The 25,777-nt window shown below is 41.2% G+C and overlaps 1 protein-coding gene across 1 annotated transcript in view; it reads left to right on the top strand.

Annotated features, from left to right (window-relative positions):
* The first annotated feature begins 8,731 nt into the window (after nucleotides 1-8,731).
* nedd9 (neural precursor cell expressed, developmentally down-regulated 9) overlaps nucleotides 8,732-25,777 on the top strand; it is a 28,183-nt gene continuing 11,137 nt past the window's right edge. The window contains 2 exon segments of the mRNA XM_054605855.1: nucleotides 8,732-8,937; nucleotides 21,289-21,702. Coding sequence (XP_054461830.1) covers nucleotides 8,926-8,937; nucleotides 21,289-21,702 — 426 coding nt within the window. The 5' untranslated portion in view covers nucleotides 8,732-8,925.

Genomic DNA, 25,777 nt, shown 5'->3' with positions numbered 1-25,777 from the left:
TAACAATTTTGAGAATAGATTATGGGATTAGGTTATTTAAAGAAAAAACAAACAATATTTTGTTCAAACTTCTCAAATTAGATTTTTCTTTAGTTTTTGTCTGTTTCATCTTACTGAAAATGAATATTTTAGGGGTTGGACAAAACATTAGCCCAAAGCAACATTAAATATGTTGTTTCCGGATTTGGGAACTTGTGTTTGATATTAAATATGTATGTAAGACATGATAAAATGAGTAATCAATGAATAAATACACACAAAATAGTCCGCTCATTCAGACCAAAGCAAGAACCAATAACATCACTAGCTCTGCCCCATTTGTCTTTGTTGACGGTGTGATTAAAAGTGGCATTGTGACATATAACAGTCAATGTGAAATATAAACAGACTTTGGAAAAAGGAAGAATTAAGCTACTGGGGGAAAAAAAATCTGTTAATGCTGAAAGAAGCAGACATAATTATAATTTCATTGTATCAAGCTGAGTTAAAAAAAACGTTATTATTTAAATTATATCATATAAATATATAAAGTGATCATATGAATAATGTCTTTTTTTATTTAGTTTTGGATTCTTTAGGTCTCCATACAGTAATTGCGATGGCTGTTTTTATAAACTATTTTTTGCTATTTTTGTTGCTTTAAATTATTTTATTATTTTATTTCTTAATTTACTGTTTCAACTAATTCTTTAATACTGTTTTGGTACCTCTTAAAATATTATAAAAATGTATTAAGTTTAGTATTTTTTTTAATGTTGCTTTATTTTCATTGGTTTAGATTCATAATTACCACCTGACTGCAGTTCCCTTCAGCTCTACGGAGCGTTTTACACCTTTCAAACTGTTGTTTTGGTTTTACAGCCAATAATTTGATTGCTTTGGTGCACTCTCACTGCTAGTAATGTTGTTTACAACTGCAGGCTAAAAGATCCCAAATTAATACTGTATTTAACTTTTGTATTTAACCAACTAATTCTTCATGTGGTTTTATGTTCCTCCCCTTTCTTCTAGACCAACCTGGAGTCATACTGTTACAATAAACTAAACATTTAATTGATTGATCAGAAAAATAACTGACTGAACTAATGGTTATGCTGCACCTCTTTACAGACAAAGACCAAAAAAAAAAAAAAAACAGCCCCATCGCCTCATGCTTGGCTTAAAGTGTCTCATTTCACTCCCACAATGCCACAGCTTGAAAGCGCCCTGGGATTAGTGGTCTGATTAAAGCTGCGTGTGCTCACACGTCCCCGTAACACACCACATACAGTAAACACACACACATAACCCTCCAATCAGACAGAGGCGGCGGCGAGGGGGGGGGTTCAATACACTCAGTCTGTCACCTTGCCAACCGGAGGTCTTATCATACTTCCAACCAGGCGGAGAAGCAGAAATGTGAGTGTCAACACGTTATCAGGCATCATCACCCTCAAATCACAGCCCAGACTCCTGCACCAGTGGTTCCCCAACCTTTACTGTCTGAGGCCCCCACAGCCCCCTACAGATCCACCCAAATACCTCCATCCACACAGGCCTTTATGTTCAAGTGTGTCGCTGTGGAAAGGATTCTAACTGCATGTTATTTATACTTAATAATGTGGAGATGTATTTTTACAATATTATCTGAATTTCAGCTCTTTCTTTTTAAAACAGCTTTTATATTATTTTGTCATACATTTATTGTTAATTTTTCTATTCTATACGTAACTATGTTTCTTGGTTTTTGCAGTACTTGCTTTCCTTTTTATTTTCCCTTACATTTATTGATAGTCACCAGAACTGAGTTCAACGTATCCTCATACAACGGATTGTATGATACCTTACAGAAAAATATTTAGTTTTTTTCCTGAGAATGTTCAGCCACACTAGCAATCACTGTGGTGTTTAAGCAACAATACCGCTTTGTCAGGTTTAGGAAAAGATTGTTAGGTTAAATAATTACGGATGTTATGTGACAAAAAAGTCAACATTTGGTTTAAAGATTAATTCAGAAGTAGCGTTACTTGAGTACAGAAGTTACGTGACAAATAAGTCAACATTCTGGTTAAAGATACTGCAGAAGTAAAGTTACTTAAGTTCTGAAGTTACGTGACAAAAAAGTCAAAGTTTTGATTAAATAAACTATGGAAGTGACACCGCTCGGGTACAGAAGTTACGTGACAAATAAGTCAGCGATTGGGTTAGAATAATGGCAGCCGTAGCATTACTTAAGTATGATAGTTAGGTGATATATAAGTCAACATTTGGGTAAAATTTTCTGCATAAGTAACTTTACTTAAGTACGATAGTTAGGTGACAAATAAGTCAGAGTTTTGGTTTAAATAACCTCAGATGTGATGTTACTTAAGTACGAAAGCTACATGACGAAGAAGTACCTGTTTGGGTTAAAATAACTGCAGAAGTATCATTATTATAAGTACGGAATATGTCAACGTTTGGGTTAAGATAAGTACGGAAGTGGCATTAATTAAGTGGCATTTCTTAAGTACGGACGTTACGTGACAAATAAGTCAGAATAAATTCTTATTTTTGATAGTTTTTACAAAATATGTGTGCGTACAAGTCCGTCTGAAGATTTCCTGCTGTAAACTGACTGTGAGCTCCTGTGGATTGAGTGACACATGTACCGGCTCATTGTTCAGTGGAGTGGATGATTGGGAGCAAGACCGGAGCCTATACTGTGTCAATATCATAAGCATGACCTCGGTGTCCTCACATTTTAAAGTGGAAAAAGGGTGTTTTTCACCTCTCCTGTTCCCACTAATAAAGCTCTGCTATATGCAGAGATCTGTATGTCGTCTGAATTTTAAAACTGCTCTTGACACTGAAGCATTATCCTGCAGTAGCTGGTGACAGGATGATGAACAGTTGGCTCTGCAGCAGAATACAAGACCAATCCAGAGGCAAATTACTCACAGGGGAAGGTGCGCCCGGGCAATGTACACAGAATGAACAAGTGAGAGAGGGATGAAAAAAAACTGAACATTGAACTCTGGATTTTAAAAGATGGCCTTGGCATCCAGTTGAGAGTAATTCACGTTCACAGTGAGCGTTTACGTGTGCAGCACAATCTAAGTCTAATTCAGACTTTTATGGCCTTGTTTTTCAACGAGCGCAGATCACTTATATCGCTGCCGAGCTGAAGGCCAAATAAAGCAAAGCTTTTAGCCGCGCACAAGGAGCTATTCAGGTCATTGAAATACAACTGTGACAATCAGACGTAAATGAAACCCTTCATGTCAGTGAGGTTGGTCAGACTGGAGCCTTGGAGCTGGTTGCTAAAGGCTACGGAGCTTATAGTGCTGCGACTGTTGACTCTGATGTGTGCTTGATTCAGCTAATGATGCAGAAGGGAATTAATCTACTGAAATGTTGGAGCAGTGTGACTAAGGACATTAAGCACACACATAATATGAGCAGAGAGAGCGATTTGGAGGTGGAGATTGTCAGATCATTTACTTCGTATCGTTTCATCAGGCTCAGTGCTATGATTTGTAGTCACTGGTTATGTACAATAGCTGGTGTGTAGTCATCAAAGGAAAAGTTAAAGATTTTAGGAAGTACGCTTCTTCGCTTTCGCTCGAGTTAAATGAGAAGATTGACATCAAAGTATTGAGCTATAGCCAGGGAACTATTAGCCTAGCTTAGCATTAAGACTTGTAGCAAAACAAATACTGAATTGTTGTTTTTCGTATTTGACAATGGACTAAACTAAAAAGATTGTTATATTTATAGTTATTTAGTAAGTTTAGTAGTCATATCACCATTAAAACTGCCAAACATGAAGTGTTTTGTCCACTGTCATGACTCTTTAATGTTAGAGTGTCATTCTTCATTGTAGACCAATGGAAACACCAACATGAGCCGGAAGTGCATCATTTTTATTTTGTGAGTGTGTGTGTGTGTGTGTGTGTGTGTGTGTGTGTGTGTGTGTGTGTGTGTGTGTGTGTGTGTGTGTGTGTGTGAGTATGTGTATCTGTCTGTCTGTCCACTGCTTATCACGCATTTACTGGATTAATCAGCCTGGTATATTTAATGCTCATGTATGATGCTGTACACAAAACAAAATTCAACAACTGCTTCAGTAACAAAAGCAACTCCTGGCAATCGGCTAGGCTACAAAACAAGCCTTTTCTAGTCCCTTGCAGGCCACATGTTGGCCTTTGTTGTGGCTCAAAGACTGACATTCAGTGAAAAGTTTGGTCTTATTTTGAACTGGAGTATCTGCAGATTAACCCATACCCGATATATTATGATCCACTAAAGTTAGACACGAAACTAGTTGAATAAATTCCACTTTTTAATCTTTATCAACATCTTGACTGTAAGAGAGAACAATTAAGTGACGTATGACTCTTCTGTGTTTGTTTGTGTTTGAAGGGAGATGCAAACCTGGTTGAGATCTGAACTCTACTAAATGCACTTTTCTAGCTTTCTAGATGACACCATCTCAGCTGCAGATGCACTTGGATGGCATTGACACACACACCAGAGACCTTAAGGAGCCTATTTGACTTAATATACCAGTAATTTGGACAGAGTTTTGGTCCCGAGGCACGAAGCGGACTCGTGCCAAAGAAAACCTCTTTTTCTGACGGTCTTCAGTCTGCTGCTGGTTTAAACTGTGAATGATGTTAATAGTGTAACATACTTATTACATCATGATTGTTTCTGTGGATTTCACAATCTTTCAAACAGGTAGTTACTCACTGCCAGTAAAAGTATAGAATAAGATACAGAATCAGGCAGTGACACTGAAGGATAGTGTTTCTGAGAACACCTATTTCTTCCATGCCGTCCTGGGCGCACCTTTAGATCACTCTTTTCCAAAGAACAGGACAAGAAAATACCTGTAAATACCAAGTCTGCAAAGGGAAACAGTGTTTAGTCAGAGGTACTCTGACTTGATCTGACCCTGTTGCGTAACTACAAACCAATTTACATGTGTTTTAGAGATTTCCATGATTTTTTAGAGCCTCCACTCAACTACAATGACGATAAGTACACATTTGGTTTGCGTTGCTTGCAGCATTGGAAGAAATTCCCAATCTTGGTCCAGTGCCAACATTCAGAGTTAATCTTAGTAGTATTAGTAGTGGTGTGTCATTAAGGTGTGGAGGTCGGGCTGGTGGATGCATGTGCGGCAATTCTGACTTACATGCAGGAAATAAGAGTTTGTTCACCATGTTTTTAATTAGATATTCTCAATTCGGAGCAGATCAATTGCTTTCTCGTGGCTTTTAGCAATGCGACGGCTGAGCCGGCGGCTAGAAGCTAACAATGTGGACAGAGCTAACAGAGTTTCCCTGAGGGGGAACCGGAGGGTTGGCGCTCCGCAACGTCGGTCGGGATGCTCTTATAAGCTGTAGCCACAGTGAAGAGTGGCGGCCATGAGCTAGCCACTGGGGCACCCTCACATGGACTAAAAGCATGTCTGGCTATGTCAACAAGGCCCAGAGAAGCTCGGCCTAAAACACCAACAGAGAGAGACGGAGCTCAATCTCTGCTCGGGTCGTCATTGCTCCACTAAATCTTTAGTTTGATTCTAAATAAACATTCTGAATAACGTATGTAGAACCTTAAATATGGATATTCCTGTATACTCTGGATATTCCACATAACGAGCTGTCAACAGCTTCTTTCAGATTTTTTTTGCTGCTGAATTGCTAAAACTAACTTTTTAGTCTACATTGTTTTGGTGTGGTGGCAGAAATCCAAGTTGCAGACATCTGAAAACAAATAAAACCAAAACTTTCTGCATGGATAATAACCCTTTAAACTTCTATAAGTTTAGGGTACAAAAGGCAAAAAAACATCACGACCACAACTGTGTGTCAGACTCATATTTTCTCACTATTCTTCTTCTCTTGAGTGTTTTGCGCATTCCTCTCTGCTGCTGCTTGGCCACAAGACTTCATGAGGTCACAGGGCACAAAGAGGGAGACACTGAGGACGAGGGGTGGGGGGGGAAGCTCGCCTGTATGAGCACAGGCCCTGAAGTTTAGGGTTGTGGTATTCCCGTAAATCTGCCTGGGCTGGTTTGCGAGAGTTTGAGGGACGGTGTTTCACACGGCAGCGGTGAGGGGCCACCTCTCTGCCTCGGCCTGGAACAGAGGAGCTGTTGTCGCCTCCTGCTTCTGTCCATCCAACGCAACAGCAGCAAAGATCTCAGCCTCAGGGCAACGCAGCCTTATGATCTCCACTTATGGAAGATGTATGGCTGCTCTGCCCTCTGCCAATCCTGCAGTCAGATCTGCTGGGGGGGCGCTTATGTAACCCAAACATCACAGACACCTGGCGGAGATGAAAGGCGGGCGGCTCATTTTTCACTCATGCCACTGTCGGCTATTTCCGTGCTGAAATGCGCCATAATGCCACTGAGAGACCTCTGGGTTTTTTTTTTTCTGCTCATGTAATACAGTAGGTGTGAGACCACCAAACACAGCCGGGCTGTGGGTTGCAGTTGCCATGGCAACCGGGGCTCGCCGCTCAGATGCCAATACAAATCTCTCCCGCTGGCCAGTGATTGTTTGACTTCTCCGCCGAGATTCAAAAGGAGGATTTTGGGGGGGTAACCGAAGCCTGCAAGAGGCTTTCTGAGTCTCTCATTTCTACCAGCGACGGGCCAACAATGCGTGTCAGGCTCGAGTTGAAACCAGCCGAAATGACACGCCGCCAGAGACTGAAGACTAATGGACTCATTCAATGCTGCCAAATGTTGTGAAAAGGGGATAAACAACCTTTTTCGGTTGGGGGGGACTTATTTCAGGCTGTTTTCTTTCAGTGCGCTGATATAAACAGATGGGAAAATGAATTGTTTGTCATAGGAAACAGGTGCTCACATGCACATAATCACATGCCATGCGCAGAAAAGAATAGCCCCCTCCTCATTCCAGTACCCACTTGTGGCCCTGAGAAGGGGCTCCAGCTGGGCATGGTGTATGTTACACAAACGAGTGTTTTGAGTGCCCTTGCAAGAGGCATTCATCTGAGGATGTGACTGTTCAGAGGGGGACAATGAGGGCCGATAGGGCCCCTGTGATTGTGATAAATGAGCCGCCACAAATTAGAGTGTTCGGAAACACATGAGAGGCAGGCTAATTACAGGAGATCTCTGCCTATTTAGAGAAAACAGTCGGCGTAACAAACAGACGGACGCACGTCGGGCCTGCATGTGTGCAAGATGTTAGAAGTGACTTCTTTTTCAGTGATTTCATTTGCTTCCTGACATGCAGATCTTCAGTACAATAACCAATACTGTGCAGAGACGAGCTGTGTGCAATGAGGAGGTGTTAGCAGGGCGATGCACAGAGACGAAGGCTTTCCTGCCGGTTTGACAAAGAACAGCTCGGGCGTGTACTTGTCACCTCCGGTAGATTCTGAGCTGAGTGTGAGGAGGTGACATCTCTGCAATCGTCTGTGAAGTCTTCTCTCAAGTAAGGGTGAGCGGTAAAGATAACCTGTAAATTACTGTAAAATAACATCTAAATTACTGTAAAATAACATCTAAATTACTGTAAAACAACCTGTACTGTCTTTGAGAAGGGATAAGTTTAGAATTGTTAAGTATCATATCAGGAATTCATTGGGAAATTGTGTTTGGTATTGTACAGAGAGATTGAATATTAAGAGATTAATTAGGAGACATAAAAAATGACTAGTTTTTTGTGCAACCAGTGTTTTAAATCATGTAGCTAAAGCTGAGTTATTGATTGTTATTTAAGTTCTTGTTGGTGACATCCAAGGTTTGCAAACACGAGTGTTCAGGATGTTCACGAGGCTACAGCGAGAGAGAGAAAAAGTTATATGTATTTATTTATACTTTGCATAGCAGGATGATTGTTTTGGTGGAGCTGTGCTACTGGGTGATGTCACTTTCTTCTGAAGCGAGAATATCTCTGTGCAGAAGAACATAACGCAACATAATCACACTTCCTTTACAAGTTTGTGTTCCACTGCTTCTCAGAAAAACAACCAAAACAGAAACAGAGCTATAAGAACTTCTTTGTCTGCAATCAAAAAATTACTGTAGCCAATGTATGTTTGGCATTCAAAGTAAATCATACATTATTTTTCGTGATGTAAAGTAACCAACAATACCACTTGTGTATATAAATATGCAAGGGGACCCCTTAAAATAAAATCCTTGTAAAAGTGTTACATATTTAATTGGCGTTAAACATAGATAAACTTAGAAAGCTTTTTACATTACAGCTGCTGAACCTGCCTAAGAATGATCCCTTTTATACGTTTTTATCAGTATCAAAGTATTCCAGTGAAAGTTTTCTGTACATCCATGTGTTCATTACAACCAAGAACATCCAATAGTTAATTCGGCACAATTTCAATGGTGCTTATACAACATACAATATACAACAATTAAAAAATGTAGAGCATGATTCTTCCCCAAAGAACTAAAACAAAGAAAACCGAAGATATTAACTTTTTTAAACTGTTGCATTATAAACATTTCTATATTTTTAAATTACCTACTGAACCACCGTTGAAAAAAATATATATATATTAATATATATATATTTTTATAGGAATATCGCCTTTTTCTTTAAAATATACTTAATTGTGGCCTAATAATGACGTCAGATTTGTAACAGAGCAGTTCGCGCGGGGGGAGGGGGGGCGGAGACAGAACGTTTCCTCCGGCCAATCGGCGGCTGTTTATGCAAATTAGCTGGTCCGACCCGTTAATATGGTGAAGAGCGATCCGGTGTAGAGAGGAGCAGAGAGACGCGGTGCGGATTCAGAGAGAGAGATTCCTACGTGCGTGTTTCTCCGTCCACGAAGCTCTGGATGGCTTGTTGACCGCGCGGAAGAACACTTATTCCTAATGTGCGCTCTTTGACGCGATAAAGCGGATATTTTCACTCACTTTTACCCCGGAGTCACACAGAGAAGAGCTACAAGATGAAATACAAAGTAAGTGATTGGGGGTCGCTACTTTCTTTCTCTCTCGTGTCATAATGAATGCTGGGAACAATTGTAACTTAAAACGAAACTGAGTATTCTACGTGGCGTGCTAAGACTGTGAAACTTCTCCACTTCTGTTTTTTGTATGGGGGTAATTATAAAAAAAAGTTATTTGAATAAGTGCATCCGGGTTTGTTTCGAAAATCGATTTTGGTTGTTAAAAAAAGGATGCTGTCACTTTTCTCTGTACATGTTTGTGGTTTATCGATGTGTAAATGTCTTATTATGAGGCTGAATCTTTCTGTAGTGTGTGTGCATCACATCTAGCTTTAGGCTACGTTTATTACAGGGGTGTAAATATAGTTTAAAAACCGCCCTCCCCCTCCTCCCCCCTTTAAGAAGAAATAGGTTCAGATGCAAATATAGGTTACTTCAGATTCTTCCACCAGTGTCCCTGCTGCTGAGACTGTTAAGATATTGAAAAAACACTTCACTTCTGAGAGTCAAGTTGCCACCTAGTAGGAATTAAAAAAGCACGTTTACCTCAGCATGGCTTTGTAGTGCCAGATATGTCCACTTCAATGACACTACTTGTTGTTGCCGGCTTTTGTTAATTGTTCTTATGAGGTTAGTTCTTAACAATGTGGCTCAAGTCTTCATGTCCTTCAAATCAAAAGCTGTTTTGTTAGGGTGGCTTCTTACAAGGATTGTCACTATCTATGACTGTACTGTGTTTTTTGTTTACTCAGTTTGGTCTTTTTTATTTTATTTTTTATTTTTTTTATAAAATGGGTCATCAATTTACAATCAGTGGTCTTAAAATATAAAAGATTTGAAAATCTTTTGAGCAAATCCTCAAAAGTGATATGCTTAGAGTGGGAAATGTTAGTCTTTATTGTTGAAAAAAATTACTTAAACCATGTATCAGCTGTCAAAACAGTAGTTTTCTGTCAATAGACTAATTGATTGAGTGTTTAATTGTTTTAGCTCTAGATATACTGTGATTTCTCAACGTTATTGTGTAAAAGTATAAGTCAGGGCGGGGGTTTATCCTGCGAGTTCAATGACGAAAACATCATCACAATGAGGCAACAATCCTGTCAGCACAACCTCATACAATTATAGATGCTGCTGATTTGTATCATTAACTGTGCTGTCATATTATCCACTTCTGGCTGAGATCATCTGATGCTTTCACTTAAAAAAAGAAGGAATCACATCCTGACGAAATCTCTGATTGCCCTTTACTTCAGCACGTGACCAATCAGAGACTCTGTTTGTGTCCGTAGCCGTCAGTCATTGAGGTTTGTTTTGTGATCGGCTTGACGTCAGCTTCAGGAAGATTTGGATTGACTTGTTGTGGAAAGTCTTTTTATAAGCTTTTAAGACTTATTTGTGAAACACCGGCCATTTAGCGAGAGACTTGGCACCTTGAACTGCTGCAGTTAAGCGTCATCTCCTCTACACTTAAGTCTTAAGTCTGCCTCGCCATATTTGGGAGGCAAAAACTGTGCGAAGTGTTTGGGTGATTCAGAGGTTGTTGGGTTTTTTTCTTCAGGGCAGTGGCTGTTTGCTGAAGTGTGAAGTAGCTGCTTTGGCTCAGACATTAAACTTGACACAGTTGGACTCTCTTTACTTCGGCGTCCACTGGGCCTTGTGTCGCTCTTTAGCAGGGTGCGGTTGTGTGATTGGAGGGTGTGTGTGTGTGTGCGTCATGGTCCAAACTGAGTCACTGTCCACTGTGAAGCACACAGCTCAAAGAGCGGAGCGAGATGGGAGCAGTCAGAGGGAGATGATGGTGTTTTTTCGGGCATGAGGCCAGTGAGCGTTACAAGGATTTCAGGGAAGGAAACAACCTCAATCACTGTTTGCATCTGGAACTAGAGAGAGAGATCGATCAGTGGATGTAAATAAAAGTGATCAACCCCGGCGTTTCCAAGCTGCTATGTTGTCTGTAGGGAACGAGATCTCTGACGTAAAAACTGCGTCTGCACCTCTCTTTGTTTGCCTCGGGCGAGATAAGGGAAAAGCACAGAAATCATGCATAGAGCTCTTTGCTTATGATAAACATATCTGCATTATGCAACACAGCCAGAGGAAAGAGGGTAATTGCATGACACATTGTGGTCGTGGTGTTTCTGGCACGTCAGCCTCTCACGGATCCTTGTTTGAAATCTGTTAAATAGAGTTCACCGTGTCCCCCTCTCAGATGAATTATTCACAGATATATTAAGCGCCACTTTCCCTCACAGAGTGGTAATGTTTCAACAGGAGCTTTTAACGAGAGCGGTTGGGCGCCTCGTCACGTGTCCTGAGGTGCGGTGCTCTGGCCAGATGCCCCCCCCCTCCCTCCTGTTTTCCAACTAGTGTTCAGGTGTGAATGAGAAGGTTTGTCTTCCATAGGTCACCTAATGCGTATAATCCCCCCCCCGATGAGTTTGCAGACAGACGGATCTCTTACAGGGTCAGTGAGGCCCAGAGGTTTTAAAGGTATAGTTAAACATTTGGAGAAAATGCCCTTTTTTTGTGGTGTACACAGCAATAGGCTACAAGTCACTTTCAATGGAAGCAGGTGACACAAAGCTACAAACAGACACTTTAGATTAACCGAACAGAATGGAGTGTTATAAATCTTCTCATCTGACTCTACACAGGAAAGACAATGAGCATATTTCCCAAAATGTCAAAATGTTCCTTTGATGCTTCACAGCACAACTTTCTGGGGAAAAATCGGAAGGAAAAACAACACATACATTCTCACCCAGAGACTTCCACAACCTTTAAACTCATTCCTTCGTAGCTGACGTAACTGTTGCAGAAATAGCTTCACAACCACAGTGAGGAGTGATTAGGTGAACCCCCATTCTAGCCAGTGTGTGTGTGTGTGTGTGTGTGTGTGTGTGTGTGTGTGTGTGTTTTCTTTAGTGTTTCTTTTTCATGGGTTCAGGCTCCAGGCATTGGTCCAAAAAAGCAGAGAGGGCTGGAGGAGAGCAGAGCAGACATTGTTCTGAGAGGGAGGAGGAGGAGGAGGATCTGTGATGCTGAAAGGGCCTGCAGAAAATAAAAGAAAGAGGAAGTTGTGTGGGGGGGACGAGAGGGCAAACAGAGTTGGATGTATTGGCTGGTGGTGGTGTTTGGGGAGGGGGGGATGGGAGCCTGGAGGTCGAGGAGCGCCCCGTGAGAATGAGAGCATTCCGGGGCGACCGTGCGTGGGAAGGTTGTTGGGAAGATGCACATGATTGTTTCAAGGTGGCCCTTTACATCGTTAATGAGTCTGGCAACGCCGGGACACTCACTGCGTGGTGCAGGAGGAGACACTGGTGTTCTCGGGAAAGAAACCCAGGCAAACAATGTCTTTGGAGAAACCTCTGCAAGTTTTACACACATGTTGTTAAATAGCTTTTCCAGGCTTTTCCACAAGCTCTCCATCTCATTATGAGATTGAATTCAACGCAGACCATTTCCTAAACCACAATAGTCATGCTATTCTCATGCTATGACGTGGAGTTTTCGCCACATTTAAGTGCAGAGGGTCTTCATGTTTGCTCCCTGTGAGAGATTTTCAGTGAGTGTGAAGAGCTTCTCCCCCAGACAGAGTTAATAGCGACCCCTTACAACCCCCCCAGCCCCTCCTGCTGCGTCACCGTGAGCTAGCCATTAACATTTGAAAACGGTTAGAGGGAAGACAGACTACATATGTGTGCTCACTTCTGCCACAGAGAAAGAGAGACAGACTATGCAACATCAACCACAATATAATCATTTCCATGCTTGACCTTTGGCGGAAATCATTCTCGCCACCCCCCCTTCCTTCCTCCCCTCTTGAGGAATGCCACTTATTTCGCAGGGTCATCTCTCAAGATTCAGTGGGGCCTCTTGTCGGCTCGGTTCGAGGGTCCGGCCTCATGGCAGATAAGGCAAGGCAGCGGAGAAAAGTGTTTAACTCCACTGTACTAGCACAGCCTGTAGTTACTTGTTTGTGCAACTTAACTGGCTGAACATATAAGGCAAGTTTGGCAATTGATTAGTTGTTGCAGTCATTTTTCTCTGGTTCCAGCTCCTCAAATGTGAGCATTTGCAGTTTTTCTTTGTTATATACAAAATTGAACTATATATTGTTGGATTTTTGAGTGTTGTTTTGACAAAAACAAGCACATTTAAGATGCTACATTGGGCTATATTGTGCATTTGTTTTACAACTTTCTGTATAAATGATGTTTATGCATCTAAGCCTATTCCAGGAATAGGGTTCAACTGATTTCTTAACTTCTGCATATTTATTTCGATGACTCATTTCATGGTGGAAAATGGTAAAGTGTATTTTCTTGTGTTCCCACTTTCCTCCTTGAGCCATAGTTTTGTGATTTCCAACATTGCTGTGGTTTTGGCGAAGCTTCTCTTGGTATATAAGTTTGAATCTGATCCTTCTGTATTACAAACGATATTTCTCTGTGTGATTGTTGAAGGCTGGTGCAACTAAAAATAAGCTGTAGTAACAGTCAATCAGTGACTTAAGTTATTTTTAAGCAAGAACTCCTAATATTCTCTGATTCAAGCTTATTAAATGTCAGGTAATGGGTTTTGGACTGTTTGTCGGACAAAACAAGATCATTAAAGACATCTCCTTGGGTTCTGAGAGGTTTTCATGGCCATGTTTCACGAATGAATTAATATAAAAAAATTCTCCCCAAATACATATTAAATGAAGATTAGCAATAGTTGCAGCATGGTCAACCGTTGACAGGAATAAATAAACTACAAAATCCAAAAGCACATCCCCAAAAGCTCTAATGTGCTAAAAAAAAAGGTGAATAATAAACAAAAGATTCTCCTTTTATCTCAGATACCCTTCCTGTCTCAAAGGGGGAAGATGGCAGCCTCCGTTGTTTGTCTCTTTGTGTCTGTGAGATCTTTGCGTGGCGTGAAATTGGGAAGACACTGGAGTGAATCTCCATCCCATTGGCTATTCCTGTATGTAAAAACCATTCAATGTGGCCCTGCAGAGATACCATGAGACATATTTCACATCTTGGCTAATGCCCCCCGGAGGGATTAGCCCTCGTCTCCGGGGGTTACCACCACGCATTCGTGTACCCTCTTTTGGCATCAATGCCGAGCTTGGAAATAATCCATCCCTCCGCTCTGCCAACGCTGAGCGCCTCTTGGCTGGGGCCCCATGAATACCAAACATACTGTTGGTTTTTTGTGTGTTGCTGATACTTTCCTGACCCCTGTAGGTGCAGTAAATTGTCTTTTGTAGATCAGAGGTCAGCGTCAGCATCCAAACAAAAGCCCCTAAAGCGTTCAGAAATTCATAGCGTTGCTCAAAGACACTTCATCAGCATAGATGCGGGCCAACACGGCTCCTCAAATTGAAGGACAGTTTCCCTTCCTGCGGCTTTTCTCCATTCGCACAGTCCGGAATGATTCGGCAGAATATGAGCGGCAACGTTGCACAATATGTTTCTCCAGCAGCCTTTCCAGCTCGCAAAATTCGATTCACTTTTTGAGAGAATATCTCCAGTGTGGCTTTCACGTCTAATTATAGGTTGTACTTGGCGTTCAGGACCAGAGCGAGAGAAGACGAGGTCAGTGGAAGCCCGGATCTCTTTGGGTCCGGCAGGAGGCAGGAAGTGCTGCAGGCTAAGGAGGAGGGCGTCATGTTGAGTTACCTTGTAGTTTAAGTGACAGTAAAGAAATAAAACGTCTATGATGACTGGACAGAGTGAGGAGGTGAAGAGTCATTTGAAGGTGGCTGACGGCCCACGTAGTATTGCATCATGGTTTTTACCTCTTTAACTGGCTGGGGTTAGGCAACTAAGGATGATGGATCTCTTGACTCTCACGGGACTCGAAGTGCTCAACTTTTGATAAGCTGGAACTAGCAAATGAGTTTTTTTGCTAAAAAATTACCCTGAAAAGATTAATCAATTATCAAAATAGTTCTTTATTCAATTTCTGTCAACCGACCAATCTAGGAAACGACTAATAATTTCAGCTGTAGAAGAAATACTCCAGTAAAATAACCGAGTTTTGCTACCAAAACAGTAACACAATATATTTTTAACGACTACTTAACGAATTAAATAATATACATTTCTGAGAACAAGTCAGGGATGACTTAACTGCAAAGTTAAGACAGCTATCGTGACTGGTTAGCGCTAGGGATGCCGGCTTGCATGCTAGCTGTTAGCTTCACAGCTATAAGATAAGATAATCATTTATTAGTCCCGCAGCGGGGAAATTTAAGTTATAGTACAACAAGTAGCCCCGCGAGTAGTCTCTACTTCACCAAACTTCTAGCATGAATATTTGTCGCCAATTCTGTTATGAGCAGGCCTGTCATAAAAAGATATTGCTCAAAAGTATCTTTATCTAAACGTAAGCTGCCATACAAGGATTTACAAACTTAATTTTGGTTTGTTTCCAGGGAAACTCATCAATAGAACGACTCAGTTTTAGTAATGCATATTCACTGACTAAACAAATATCTCAGCTCTCAAACAGAGATGTTTTGAGCATAAGGGGTTTCGTCACAGCTTGCAGTTAGACACAACCCCGGCACATCACATCCTGCCGCAGAGAAAGTCGCTGTGCTTTTGCTGTCGAGAAGTTTCAGGGTGTGGAGATTTCCTCGCAGCGTTGCAGCAGCTCGTGAATCACAAACGAGAGCAGAGGGGAAAGGGGTGAGTGTCATATTTACACTGGGGATACAATAGTCTTTTATGCAGAGTGAATGGAGCTGCTTCTATCAGCCTGGAGGGGCTTGGTGTGCTGTGTCTTGACGTCTGTGGCGTAATGAAAATCTTCAGTCACAAAACTAAGAATTGTGCTTTTCAGCTCAATGGAAAAGAAACAAAACAACATGACATGAGTTCTATTTTCTAATCAATGACTATGCTGAACGCAATGAAGCTGAAATAATCCATTGATTGTTTGTTAATTCCAACTCTATTCGTGCTTCTGTAACTGTGTCAAAACTATTGATTTACAGCTGCCTGCATAAGATACATCAGTCAGTCATTGTGTGGCAGCAGTGCATGTGTTGGATCTCGTTTCCCTGACTGAAAATCTGAGCTCCATTAAGTTGTGACATTTTCCGCAAGACTCTCTTTCAGAAAAAAAGTAGAGGTGAAGTTTCACAGAGCCTGCTGTGTAATTATGTTAATACACGGCCCACTGGCTTGGGCTGTAATCAGAGGGTCAACCTTCCTGAAAACTGTCCAAATGAAGAAATTACCATGTGCTGTGTGCTCTGAACCGCTTCCCATGAGCCCTTCCTACCCAGAGCCCTTCACACGGCCCATTTATTTGAACTGGCTCTCACCCGCACTCTGAGGAACGGCTCGTAAAAAGTCATCAGGTCCTCATTACCGTCATTACTATAATTATTTTCTATATTTAACCATGTGAAATGAGGCCAAATGAGTGTGCTGGTTCACCCCTCTTCAGCGAACCAGCCAGGGGACACGCGTCATGGTTGGTACGCCCTAAATGCAATGTTTCTCACAGTCGGCGTACCATTTTTTTTTTGGAAGCAGGTTGTGTTTGTTTGGGTTGAAAACATCCTCTTCTCTTTGAAAGTAGGACCGCTCCCGTTGCCATGGGGACGCTATGTCTCTGCTATGTGGTGTGGGTTCTGCTTTTGGCCGCAGTAGCGGGGGGAATTTAAGTATTGTTGCGCTTGTTTAGCCAAAGCCACCTTCATTATTATTAGATTGATGTGTACCCCAAAGAGGCAGAGCCAAAACCACCCAGAGAGCTCTGACTGAAGGTGGGACCCTTTCAGCAGTCCGGTGAAGTTACATAAGGTTTTCCTTTTTTTATTTTTGGATGGTCATCGCAGGCTTTCCACACAGGACATTTATACTGTTTGTGTCAGGCGAGACGCTGGTGGAAACAGGAAAAAAAAAAGCCTTGTTGGTGTAGATTTGTGTGAGTCAGAGAGTGGAGGGGTTCAGACAGCTGGGTCTTCAGGCTGTGCGTCGAGCTCCAGGTGCAGCTAAGCTTCGCACGTTTCCTCGCTTTCTGATGACAAAAAACATACGAGGCCGTGAGAGCCTCTCTGTAACCAGATGTTTCTGTAACCTTGTTGACCTGAGAGACCCCGAAATAAAAAAAGAACATGTTTACAGGAGTTTTACACTTCTTTTGATCTTTCATACTTATTAATGTCTTCTTGACCTGCTCTGTTTTTTCAGGCCAAAGTTTGTCAAGCTTCATCTTTAACATCTTTAGAGTCAAAACTATTAGTTGTTTATTGATTAGTTGATCGACAGGGAAAAAACATTCCAGTCATTTCTAAACAAAAATAGTGAAAAAGTACTTTTGCCTCTGGGAATATTTCCATTTTTGTTTGACATTGCATAGACAAAACTATTCATTGGAAAAATAATATGCAGATCAGTTGACAATTAAATATTCATGAGTCGCAGCTCAAGATGAAAATTCTCACATTTTGAGATCCGAGAATATTTGCCATTTAACTGTTTAAAATAGTTACAGATGTATTTCTTCGTAAAACGAATAAGCCGATAAATGGACGAATCGTCGCAACTCTAAATCAAAACAAATTTTTGAAGCTTCAAATAACATTAAGACATTTCACTGGCTCCAGAGGAGAATAATAATAATAATAAATATGGCAAAAAAAAAACCTGTAAAGTAAAAACATAAAAATAAAAGAAGTAAAAGAAGTAAAATCACAATAGACTTTAAGAAGAAATGTAAGTGTAATATTGAAATATATCATTTATTTTATATAATATTACAAATAAAGTTATATCCTGAGACATGGTTATCAATAGGTTGTATGAAGCATATTTACATTAGGAAGCAGCAGACTGCCTCTCGCCTCGCCGACTTATAACGGATAACTTCCTGGAAGCTCGTCCGTGGGTGAAGCAGAAGGGGCCCTCCCAGCCTGCCCACTGACAAATGGCAAACACGTGTGTTTATAGGAGGATCAATGGCGAGCGTGGAGTCACCGTGTTGTGAATAACCAATGTTTACACCAGAGATCTGACGCCCGCTCTAATAGCCAGTTTCACCTGCTGCGATTACACGCAACTGACTGAAGCAGTGTGTCACTTCAAACAGAAAGAATCTATGTGTATCTGTTAGCCTTTACAGCTAACTACAGGTTTGTTCATTGTGATTAGTGGGGGTGATGTTTTCTGTTCCACATCACCCATCAGGTTTAAACGTCTCATCTGGCTGTAGTTTGACTCATCGTTTATAAGAGGTGCTATCGAAGTGATCATGTATGTTTACTTCCCCACAAGCTCTGCAACAATAAAACTACTCCACAGTGAGTATGAAGTTTGTGAAAATGTGTCAAACTCTTCCTTTTTTGGATCATTGTAGTGGCCAAATTCACATCAAACGAATGCATTTTTAACTCAAACAGATGCTAGACTTTGAGGCTGAAGTTGTTTGCTCATGGACTTCAGAAAGTTTGAGCTTTTTAGCAAGGTGTTAGCAACCCTAATAGACCTTCAAGGTCTGACATCAATGTTGTGATGGTTATAGTATTTGTTTGTTAACATTGGCTTTATTTCCTCATAATGGCGGTTGTAAAACCGCCACTATGAGGAAATAAAAAAAAATATATATTTCTGCCAAATCATTTTTTAGTTTGAGATTAAAAGAAATGACTCATCTTATTTAAATATGAAGTACAAATGTATTAAAGTGGAAACTTTGACAAAATACAAAAAAAATGACCATAAAGCATTGTTATTACACCAAGCTCCAGTAACAGGAAACTAAACACTCAAAAAGTAGAGAAACATCTTTGATAATTTGACAAAAACACATGCTGCATTTAGAACAAAAAACAAGCAATAAATGCAATTGATATAGATGTTTTCTTAGGCTGCACGTGCGTTGAGCTTAATGCGTAATTTTCTGCAGAGGACTTTTTAAACATACGTTTTAAGAAGTTTAAGTAATCAGTTTATGCAGTTGTCAGTACCATTTTTCAATGTCTGTGAATTAGTGCACATGTAACGTTCTTGATTTGGCAGCTGGTTGCATCACTGTAATTAGCAGAGACAAAAGGAGCGTTATAACACGTGCCGATGTTCTGGTGTTTGAGAGGTGATTTAATTTCTCTTCTGAGCATCAAACACAAAGCAGCTAACCACAGCAGGACAAGAACCGCTCGTACCAGCAGGTTTGTTTTGCAGTAGCAGGTACGAGTGATTTGGGAGATAATGTGCCATTGCTAAATTTCTCATACTTGATCCATACGGTCTTCCTTTCATCGGATTTGAATATTTCGTTTACCTTTTTAAATTTACTGAAGCGTTTTTTAGATGTTATGATTATTTTAGCACATTTCAACATGACAACTTCTACATTTCAGTGTTGTTTCAGGAAAATGATCTTGATGCAGATCAGTTATTCTGTCTATTATTATCCTCTGTTGGACCTGACAGTGTAACCTCACCTACCACATAGCTCATAGAGTGTCACGTCCCCTTGACGCCGTCTCATATGACGCGTGGACCACTTTGCTCTAGTTTTTCTTAAGTGTTTAACCTACATTACTGGTTTATTTTGCATCCCATTACACCACCAGTTACGCTGTTAAACTTGTTATCTTTTGGTCTGCAGGACTTATAGCTCTGTAGTGTGAAACTGTTTTGTTTCTCTACCATTTTTGTGAGTGAAACTTGCACACAATCAGAACAGAGCTGGCAGCCTTACATGGCAATTTTTGCCATGGATTATGCTAAAGACTCACAAATGATAAATCATTAAGGATTAAACATTTGGTGAAACCGACTCGTACAAACAGACGGCACAGAGGAGTTCATGATAGGAATGTTCTTGCGTGAGGCCCCATGTCTCGAATATATATTCAAACTCTTAATTGGAGCTGCAGTTGCAATCACAGCAATCAGCATTTTCTTTCCCTCCTGGATACCTCTGCCAGCCTCGATCAAATTAATGCGACGAGCAAACATCCAGGTCCGTTCCCATTGGGCGACGTCGACCTCCGGGGGTCACAGCGGAACTTGCCGCAGCTAGCTGGTGGCAGGGGGGTGATTGTGAGGATGTAATTGTGCGACTGGTGTTGCTGGCTAATGGCCCTGACAGTGCTCTCAGACAATAGCCAGGGAGGCCAGGCCCGCCGCAAGAGATAACGACATTAGTGGCAGAGAGAGTTTCACATGGGAACTGCATGAATCAGGCTGGGTAGGAAAGAGGAAGGCCAACAAGGGTTCCAGAAAGGCTCAAAGTGGGCTTCCTCATTTCCATACTGAGCTACTAAAGAGTGAGGCGTTAATGACAGACCAATAAAAATAAAAAAAAGTATTAGAAAGATAAGTGAAACTGCATGTTACTTTTCTTTTGAGAAGCTGGATTTGATGCTTAACAACAGTTGAAGTCAGTTTCTCGTCTACATGTTTCTGATAATCCTTGCTCTGTCAAAATATATTGCTTTTTGTTCCAAATGTACATGTAGCTTGTAGTCCGATTAGGAATCAAATTGTACTCTGCTGATTTCATCTGATACCAGGAAATTTAATCCAAGCTGTGAGAGACGTAGCAGTGTGGTTTCAACCCTTCTGTCTATCTGTAGCTTTAGTTTCATTATAAGATTTTAGCCATTTTATTGCAGAAGCAATAAATGTCAACAAAAGATGTGCTTGTTTTTTTACTATCTTTACAAAGCCCATCTGACGAAGTGGGTGGTGCTGCAAAAATAAATTTAGTTGAGTTGTTCGCACGAAACAAACAGAAAACCGAACTCTCTCCTCTCCCTCAGTATCTTACGTTAAGGTGCCCTTGAGCAAGGCTCTTAATCCACTAATTGTATTTATAGAGCTTACATATGAAATACAGGACTGTTGTTGTGCTTGGCAGTTTGTCATTATGAGAGTACCAAGCAGCCGAAATCGAGTGTTCATACTCAATTAACTTCTTCCATGGATGAATAAAGGCTAAAGGGAAAGGACTGATGTATTTACTGAGGCAATTAGTCTTTAAATGCCCCTCTCAGACACAGAAGTGGCACACTCTGGGGGTTTTCCTATCTCCAAAATCTGTGGTCTTGAGTCATTATCCCTCAGCCCTCACTGGCCCTTTAGATAACTGTGCCCCGGAGCTAAGAGAGCAAGCTGAGAAAATCCCATCAAGTTCAGATTGGTTTGAAAAGGCATCTGGTGTGGAGCTGTGGGCTAATGGGATCCTGCATGGTAATTTGAAGCGAAGAGAAAAGTTCACCAGCATGTCATTAGCCAAAGCGTTTTTAAACTGTATAGAAGTATCGCAGAATAACAGCTTATTTCAGTTAAAATGAAGCAACGTTTTTTTCGTCTAAAGAACGTCTACTCTTTCTTTCTGCAGAACCTGATGGCCAAAGCGTTATACGACAACATGCCGGAGTCCCCCGAGGAGCTTGCCTTCCGCAAAGGGGACATCCTCACCGTCATCGAGCAGAACACGGGAGGCCTGGAGGGCTGGTGGCTCTGCTCTCTGCACGGCCGCCAAGGCATCGCCCCTGGCAACCGCCTAAAGCTGCTGATCGGACCCATGTTCGAGGCCCAGTCGCCGGCCGCCGCTGCCCAGTCGCCCCCTCAGAGCTCGGCCTATCAGCAGAAGGCTGGTTCAGCGGGGGCTCAGGGGATCTACCAGGTGCCACCGTCCCTTCAGAGTCCACAACAGCAGAGTCAACAGAGCATCTACCAAGTCCCCCCTGGACAAGACGTTTACCAAGTCCCACCAAGGAGTACTCTAGCTGCTGATAACACCCCAAGCAAGGTGAGACAGAAAGAGGGCTTACATTGTCCTTAGGCTGCAATTAATGACAATTTTCATCATCAGTGAACCTGTCCAATCTGAACAGAATTCCAATCTTTCACCATGGACCAGCTGATTGCACTGATTAGCTTTCGTTTAAGTAGAGGGGACGAACTCATCAGTAAAACCACCTGCTGAGAGGTTTGGTTGGAAGGAAATCCTGTAGACTATTGGCTCTTTAGTCAATAAAATGTGGGAAAAACAGCTTACAAACGCTTGTTTTGTCCTTCAACAGTCCAAAACCTATAAATATTAAATTTACAATGATATCAAATGAAAATTAGCAGCAAATCCTCACTTTTGAAAGGCTGTAAGTGTGGCAAAATGCCTTGATAAACTTCAGCCAATCGTTTAAGCTTACATTTCTCCAAAGGGTTTTGGCTGCCATCATACATGTGATAATGTATTCATTGTCACAAAGTAGTCGAGTACAAACTTTTAAAAACCAAATGCCAAGTGCTACAGATAAATAGAAAAATAAGAAATGAACTGGTTTTACAGAAAGGAACAAAATGGTGACTGATGTGTTCGCTGACCTCTGGAGACAGTTTTTGGGATCAGAGCGGATTTAAAATGTAAACTCTGGTGAATATGGCCTTTACTGGCAAATGTAGGGTATTCGATGTGAAGGGACATTGCATTTACCCCGTGACCTGTTATCCTGCCAGTCTGCCACGACTCTCATCACTGTGATTGCACAAACAGGGAGCAGAGAGTCCGGAGAGATTGTGGGTCTGCGATGTGAAATGTGGACAGGGTGTGCCGGGCCTGGTGCTTACCACAGAGCAGGGTAGTGTTTTTGTGCAGGGTTTTGCATTTGGCTTTATATGTATACTGGCACACAGTGTGTAGCAGAGCCAGTCTAAGCCTCAGATGGGCAGTGAATATGGGAACTTGTGGAAAAGCAAACAGCACAGAGCTGTTTTTTGGATTTTGGTGGAGCCCAGCTGCCTGAAAGTAGTGTTGTTTTTTACTCTTGAATGCTAAACACAGGGTGGCTGGCAAACCCATTACACCTGGCATGGCCCTATTCAGGAAATAATCCTCCAAGCAGGGTTTCCATTGTGTAAGTCTTGTATTTTTACCTCCTGGATGATATATCATTTGGATATGGACGGCAAAATATTACATGGAGTGCCCTCCTGATTAGTAAACAGAATACTAATTAGAGCTGTATCAAGTAGTTTGAAGCTTCATTCATAATGTTTACATTGATATTCCAAATCAAGATGCTAATGCTGGTTACTTTTTTTTTGTCCATTCATTGAGTTGAAACACACTATTTCTGCACAGTTGCAGATAAAGATCAGGCTACACTCACTATTATACTGTTTGTAGAACTAAATTCCAGTTGGGCCTGCGTAGGATGGCTTTCAACTCGCTTGATTCAAACATTTCCAATAACTCCAGAGCGTTGTAAAGTCTAAAATTCAAAATGTATTGGAAAAAAGATGGATCTAATCAATTCCAAAATTCAAAACATGATTTTATCTAACAAAATAGTCTGCTTCAATCCATATTTGTTGGCATTTAGCCCTCAAAAACTTGGTTTTCACAGCCAGCCCATGCATTAAGGCGCCATTGTGGCTTTTTTTGTTTCTGACTTATGTGATCCAGAGATTTCCAATACCTCCTCGTCTCGAAGTCGATGGGTTTAAGAGCTTTACAAAATCCAATGGAAAAAATCCCTATGGCTTTTTGTTGAGGGAACCAGTGCAACACAAACTTCCAGGTTGGCCAACAAAAATATATGTCAGCCAATGTTAGCCAACACATTAGCTAACAATACCTACTACTTATGGTGAGGGTTAGCCATCAAAAAGGGACTGGATGTTATAGCTAACATTAACTTACAGAAGCTAACATTAGCTGCCATAAGTGATGCCTAGGTCAAAATGGTTTACGGTAGCTGGAGTTAGGAAAGTTAAGATAGTTATTGCTTTATAACTGACATTACTGACATAGTTTGCTGAAGTTGACTCCTCTCTTTTTGTGCTGCTGTTAGACTACGTTTCATTATCTCCTATTATCCATACATTTTAATTTGTGGTCATTGTTCAGCAAAATTTGCATAGTCTTGGTTTAAAATAACGCACCAGTTAAACAAATTTTAGCCCAGTGGTCCTTCATTACAAAATGGAGTCATTGGCAGGTGCGTGCTTAAACAGGAAGGAAAATTGTTGCTGTTCATTCAACCACTTAACTAGTTTTAGCACCTCAGACCAGATCATCCCTCCAGGAGACGGATAGTAATTACATGCTGGATGAGCTTTAGAAATCCCAAGGGTGTTTTTCTTTTATCCAATCAGCTCCAGCCATCATAGAAATGAGCTAAGGTATGCATTTTCAGTAGGTGAATCGGCAGCAGGCGCCGAAGGCTTAGAGGACTTTGTGCGATTGACTGTGCGATAGAGTCAGTCAGGCCCGAGAGGAGAGACCTGCCAATCAACCTGCACACTGTCAACCAACACCTCTCGTTACCACTAACGAGCCTCGGGGGTTACGCCAGGAATGGAATTAAAAAGGCTTCGGTGACAACATGGAAAATCAAATGACAGTGTGCATTGGGCTGTAATCATGTTATTGGAGAGATTAAATTAAATCTTGGACGTATAACGCTCCCTCTAATCTGTGGTTATCAAAGTGCTGCAATTTTCGGCGGTGGTTCCTGTCTATTAAATAGAATTTTTTTTACTGTGTCAGTGTATTGCCGGAGTTCAGACAGGGCTCTGTTGTTTTCCAGTGACGTATCTGCCTGTTGGACAGAAGCACCATCAGCCTCTGTGGCCACAGTCGGTCCTGTTAAAGCCAAAAAGTTCTATCTGTAGTTAAAGGTTAATAGAGCGGAAATTGAAGGAGCTATTTTTGGCGCCCATGGTTAAATTTTTTTTTTGCATAGACAATGTTGATTTTTGCCTACAAAGGCTATGATGGACATGAATCGACTGTTTGAAGAAACTCTGAGCAGTAATTTAGCTCTTTGGTAAAACGTCAAAGATACATACATAAAAACTATAAACTAGGAGACTGACTTAAACGGTTAGCATTAAGGTATAAGAAAACTGATGATGCATTAACCTGTTTTAGTAAGTTTACTCTTAATAAACAACCATTTCTCTCTTTGAGGTAATGGATACATTTCGGCTTCTATGAAAGTTAGTCAACTTTAAACCTGACAACTCTTTTTTCAAAACGTTGATTTGATGTCCTGCATTTATTAGGATGGTTCTTTTCAATATACAATATTTCAATTTTTTAATTCATGAATGTTTAAGCAGGTTGACATTCAAATGTGACTCCAACCACTTATAGGGCAAGTTGACCTCAACACATCCCTCATTTAATTTTTCATTAACAAAAAATCTTGTTTTTTGGGAACAAATGTAAAACATCTGGGACATAAAGCATGGTTTGTAAGAGAAGAGTTGTGCTACTTAATCAATTTTGGTGACGTTTACAGGGTGGTGTTTTGCTGTGACAAAGCTTTTGCAATTTGTTTAAGCTTTTTCTCCATAGCAACAGTGACAACAGTGGCTAAGGTTTAATACCTAGTTTTACCAAACTAATGGCCTAAAAGCTAGAATAAGTCAAACTGATGACCACAATAAAAGGTTAGAATAATCCGAGAGTCTTTAAAGTGGCTCCTTCCTCTTTAAAATTCTATCAGCACGGTCATTCCGCCTCACAGTATTTGAGGAGATCATGTCTGTTGACATGAAATCCAAACCGTGACCTTTGCTCCCTCAAAACACCAAACTGTTTACTACTGCTCGTTCTTGCACAGCAGTATTGATGACAGGCTAAGGAGTGATGACCCACCCTGCAGGCGTCTAAATCTGCCAATGGAGCTGAAGGGAAAAAAACATCCATTTTCTTGTTGTCAAGTGACACTCACTTGCTTCCCAAAATGATTATGGAGACTGATGTGGGCTTCCTAGACTGATAATCCCCTCTCATGTAACCCTAAAGCCTCCCAGCAGAGATCGGCCCCTGCATGTCCTTCGCCATGTGTGTAGAGTCATGCATGCATGCGCTC

The sequence above is a fragment of the Anoplopoma fimbria genome, chromosome 10 (assembly GCF_027596085.1).
Source record: "Anoplopoma fimbria isolate UVic2021 breed Golden Eagle Sablefish chromosome 10, Afim_UVic_2022, whole genome shotgun sequence".
Classification (NCBI taxonomy): domain Eukaryota; kingdom Metazoa; phylum Chordata; class Actinopteri; order Perciformes; family Anoplopomatidae; genus Anoplopoma; species Anoplopoma fimbria.
Note: the sequence above shows the minus strand (reverse complement) of the source record. Positions and strands in the feature narration are given on the sequence as shown.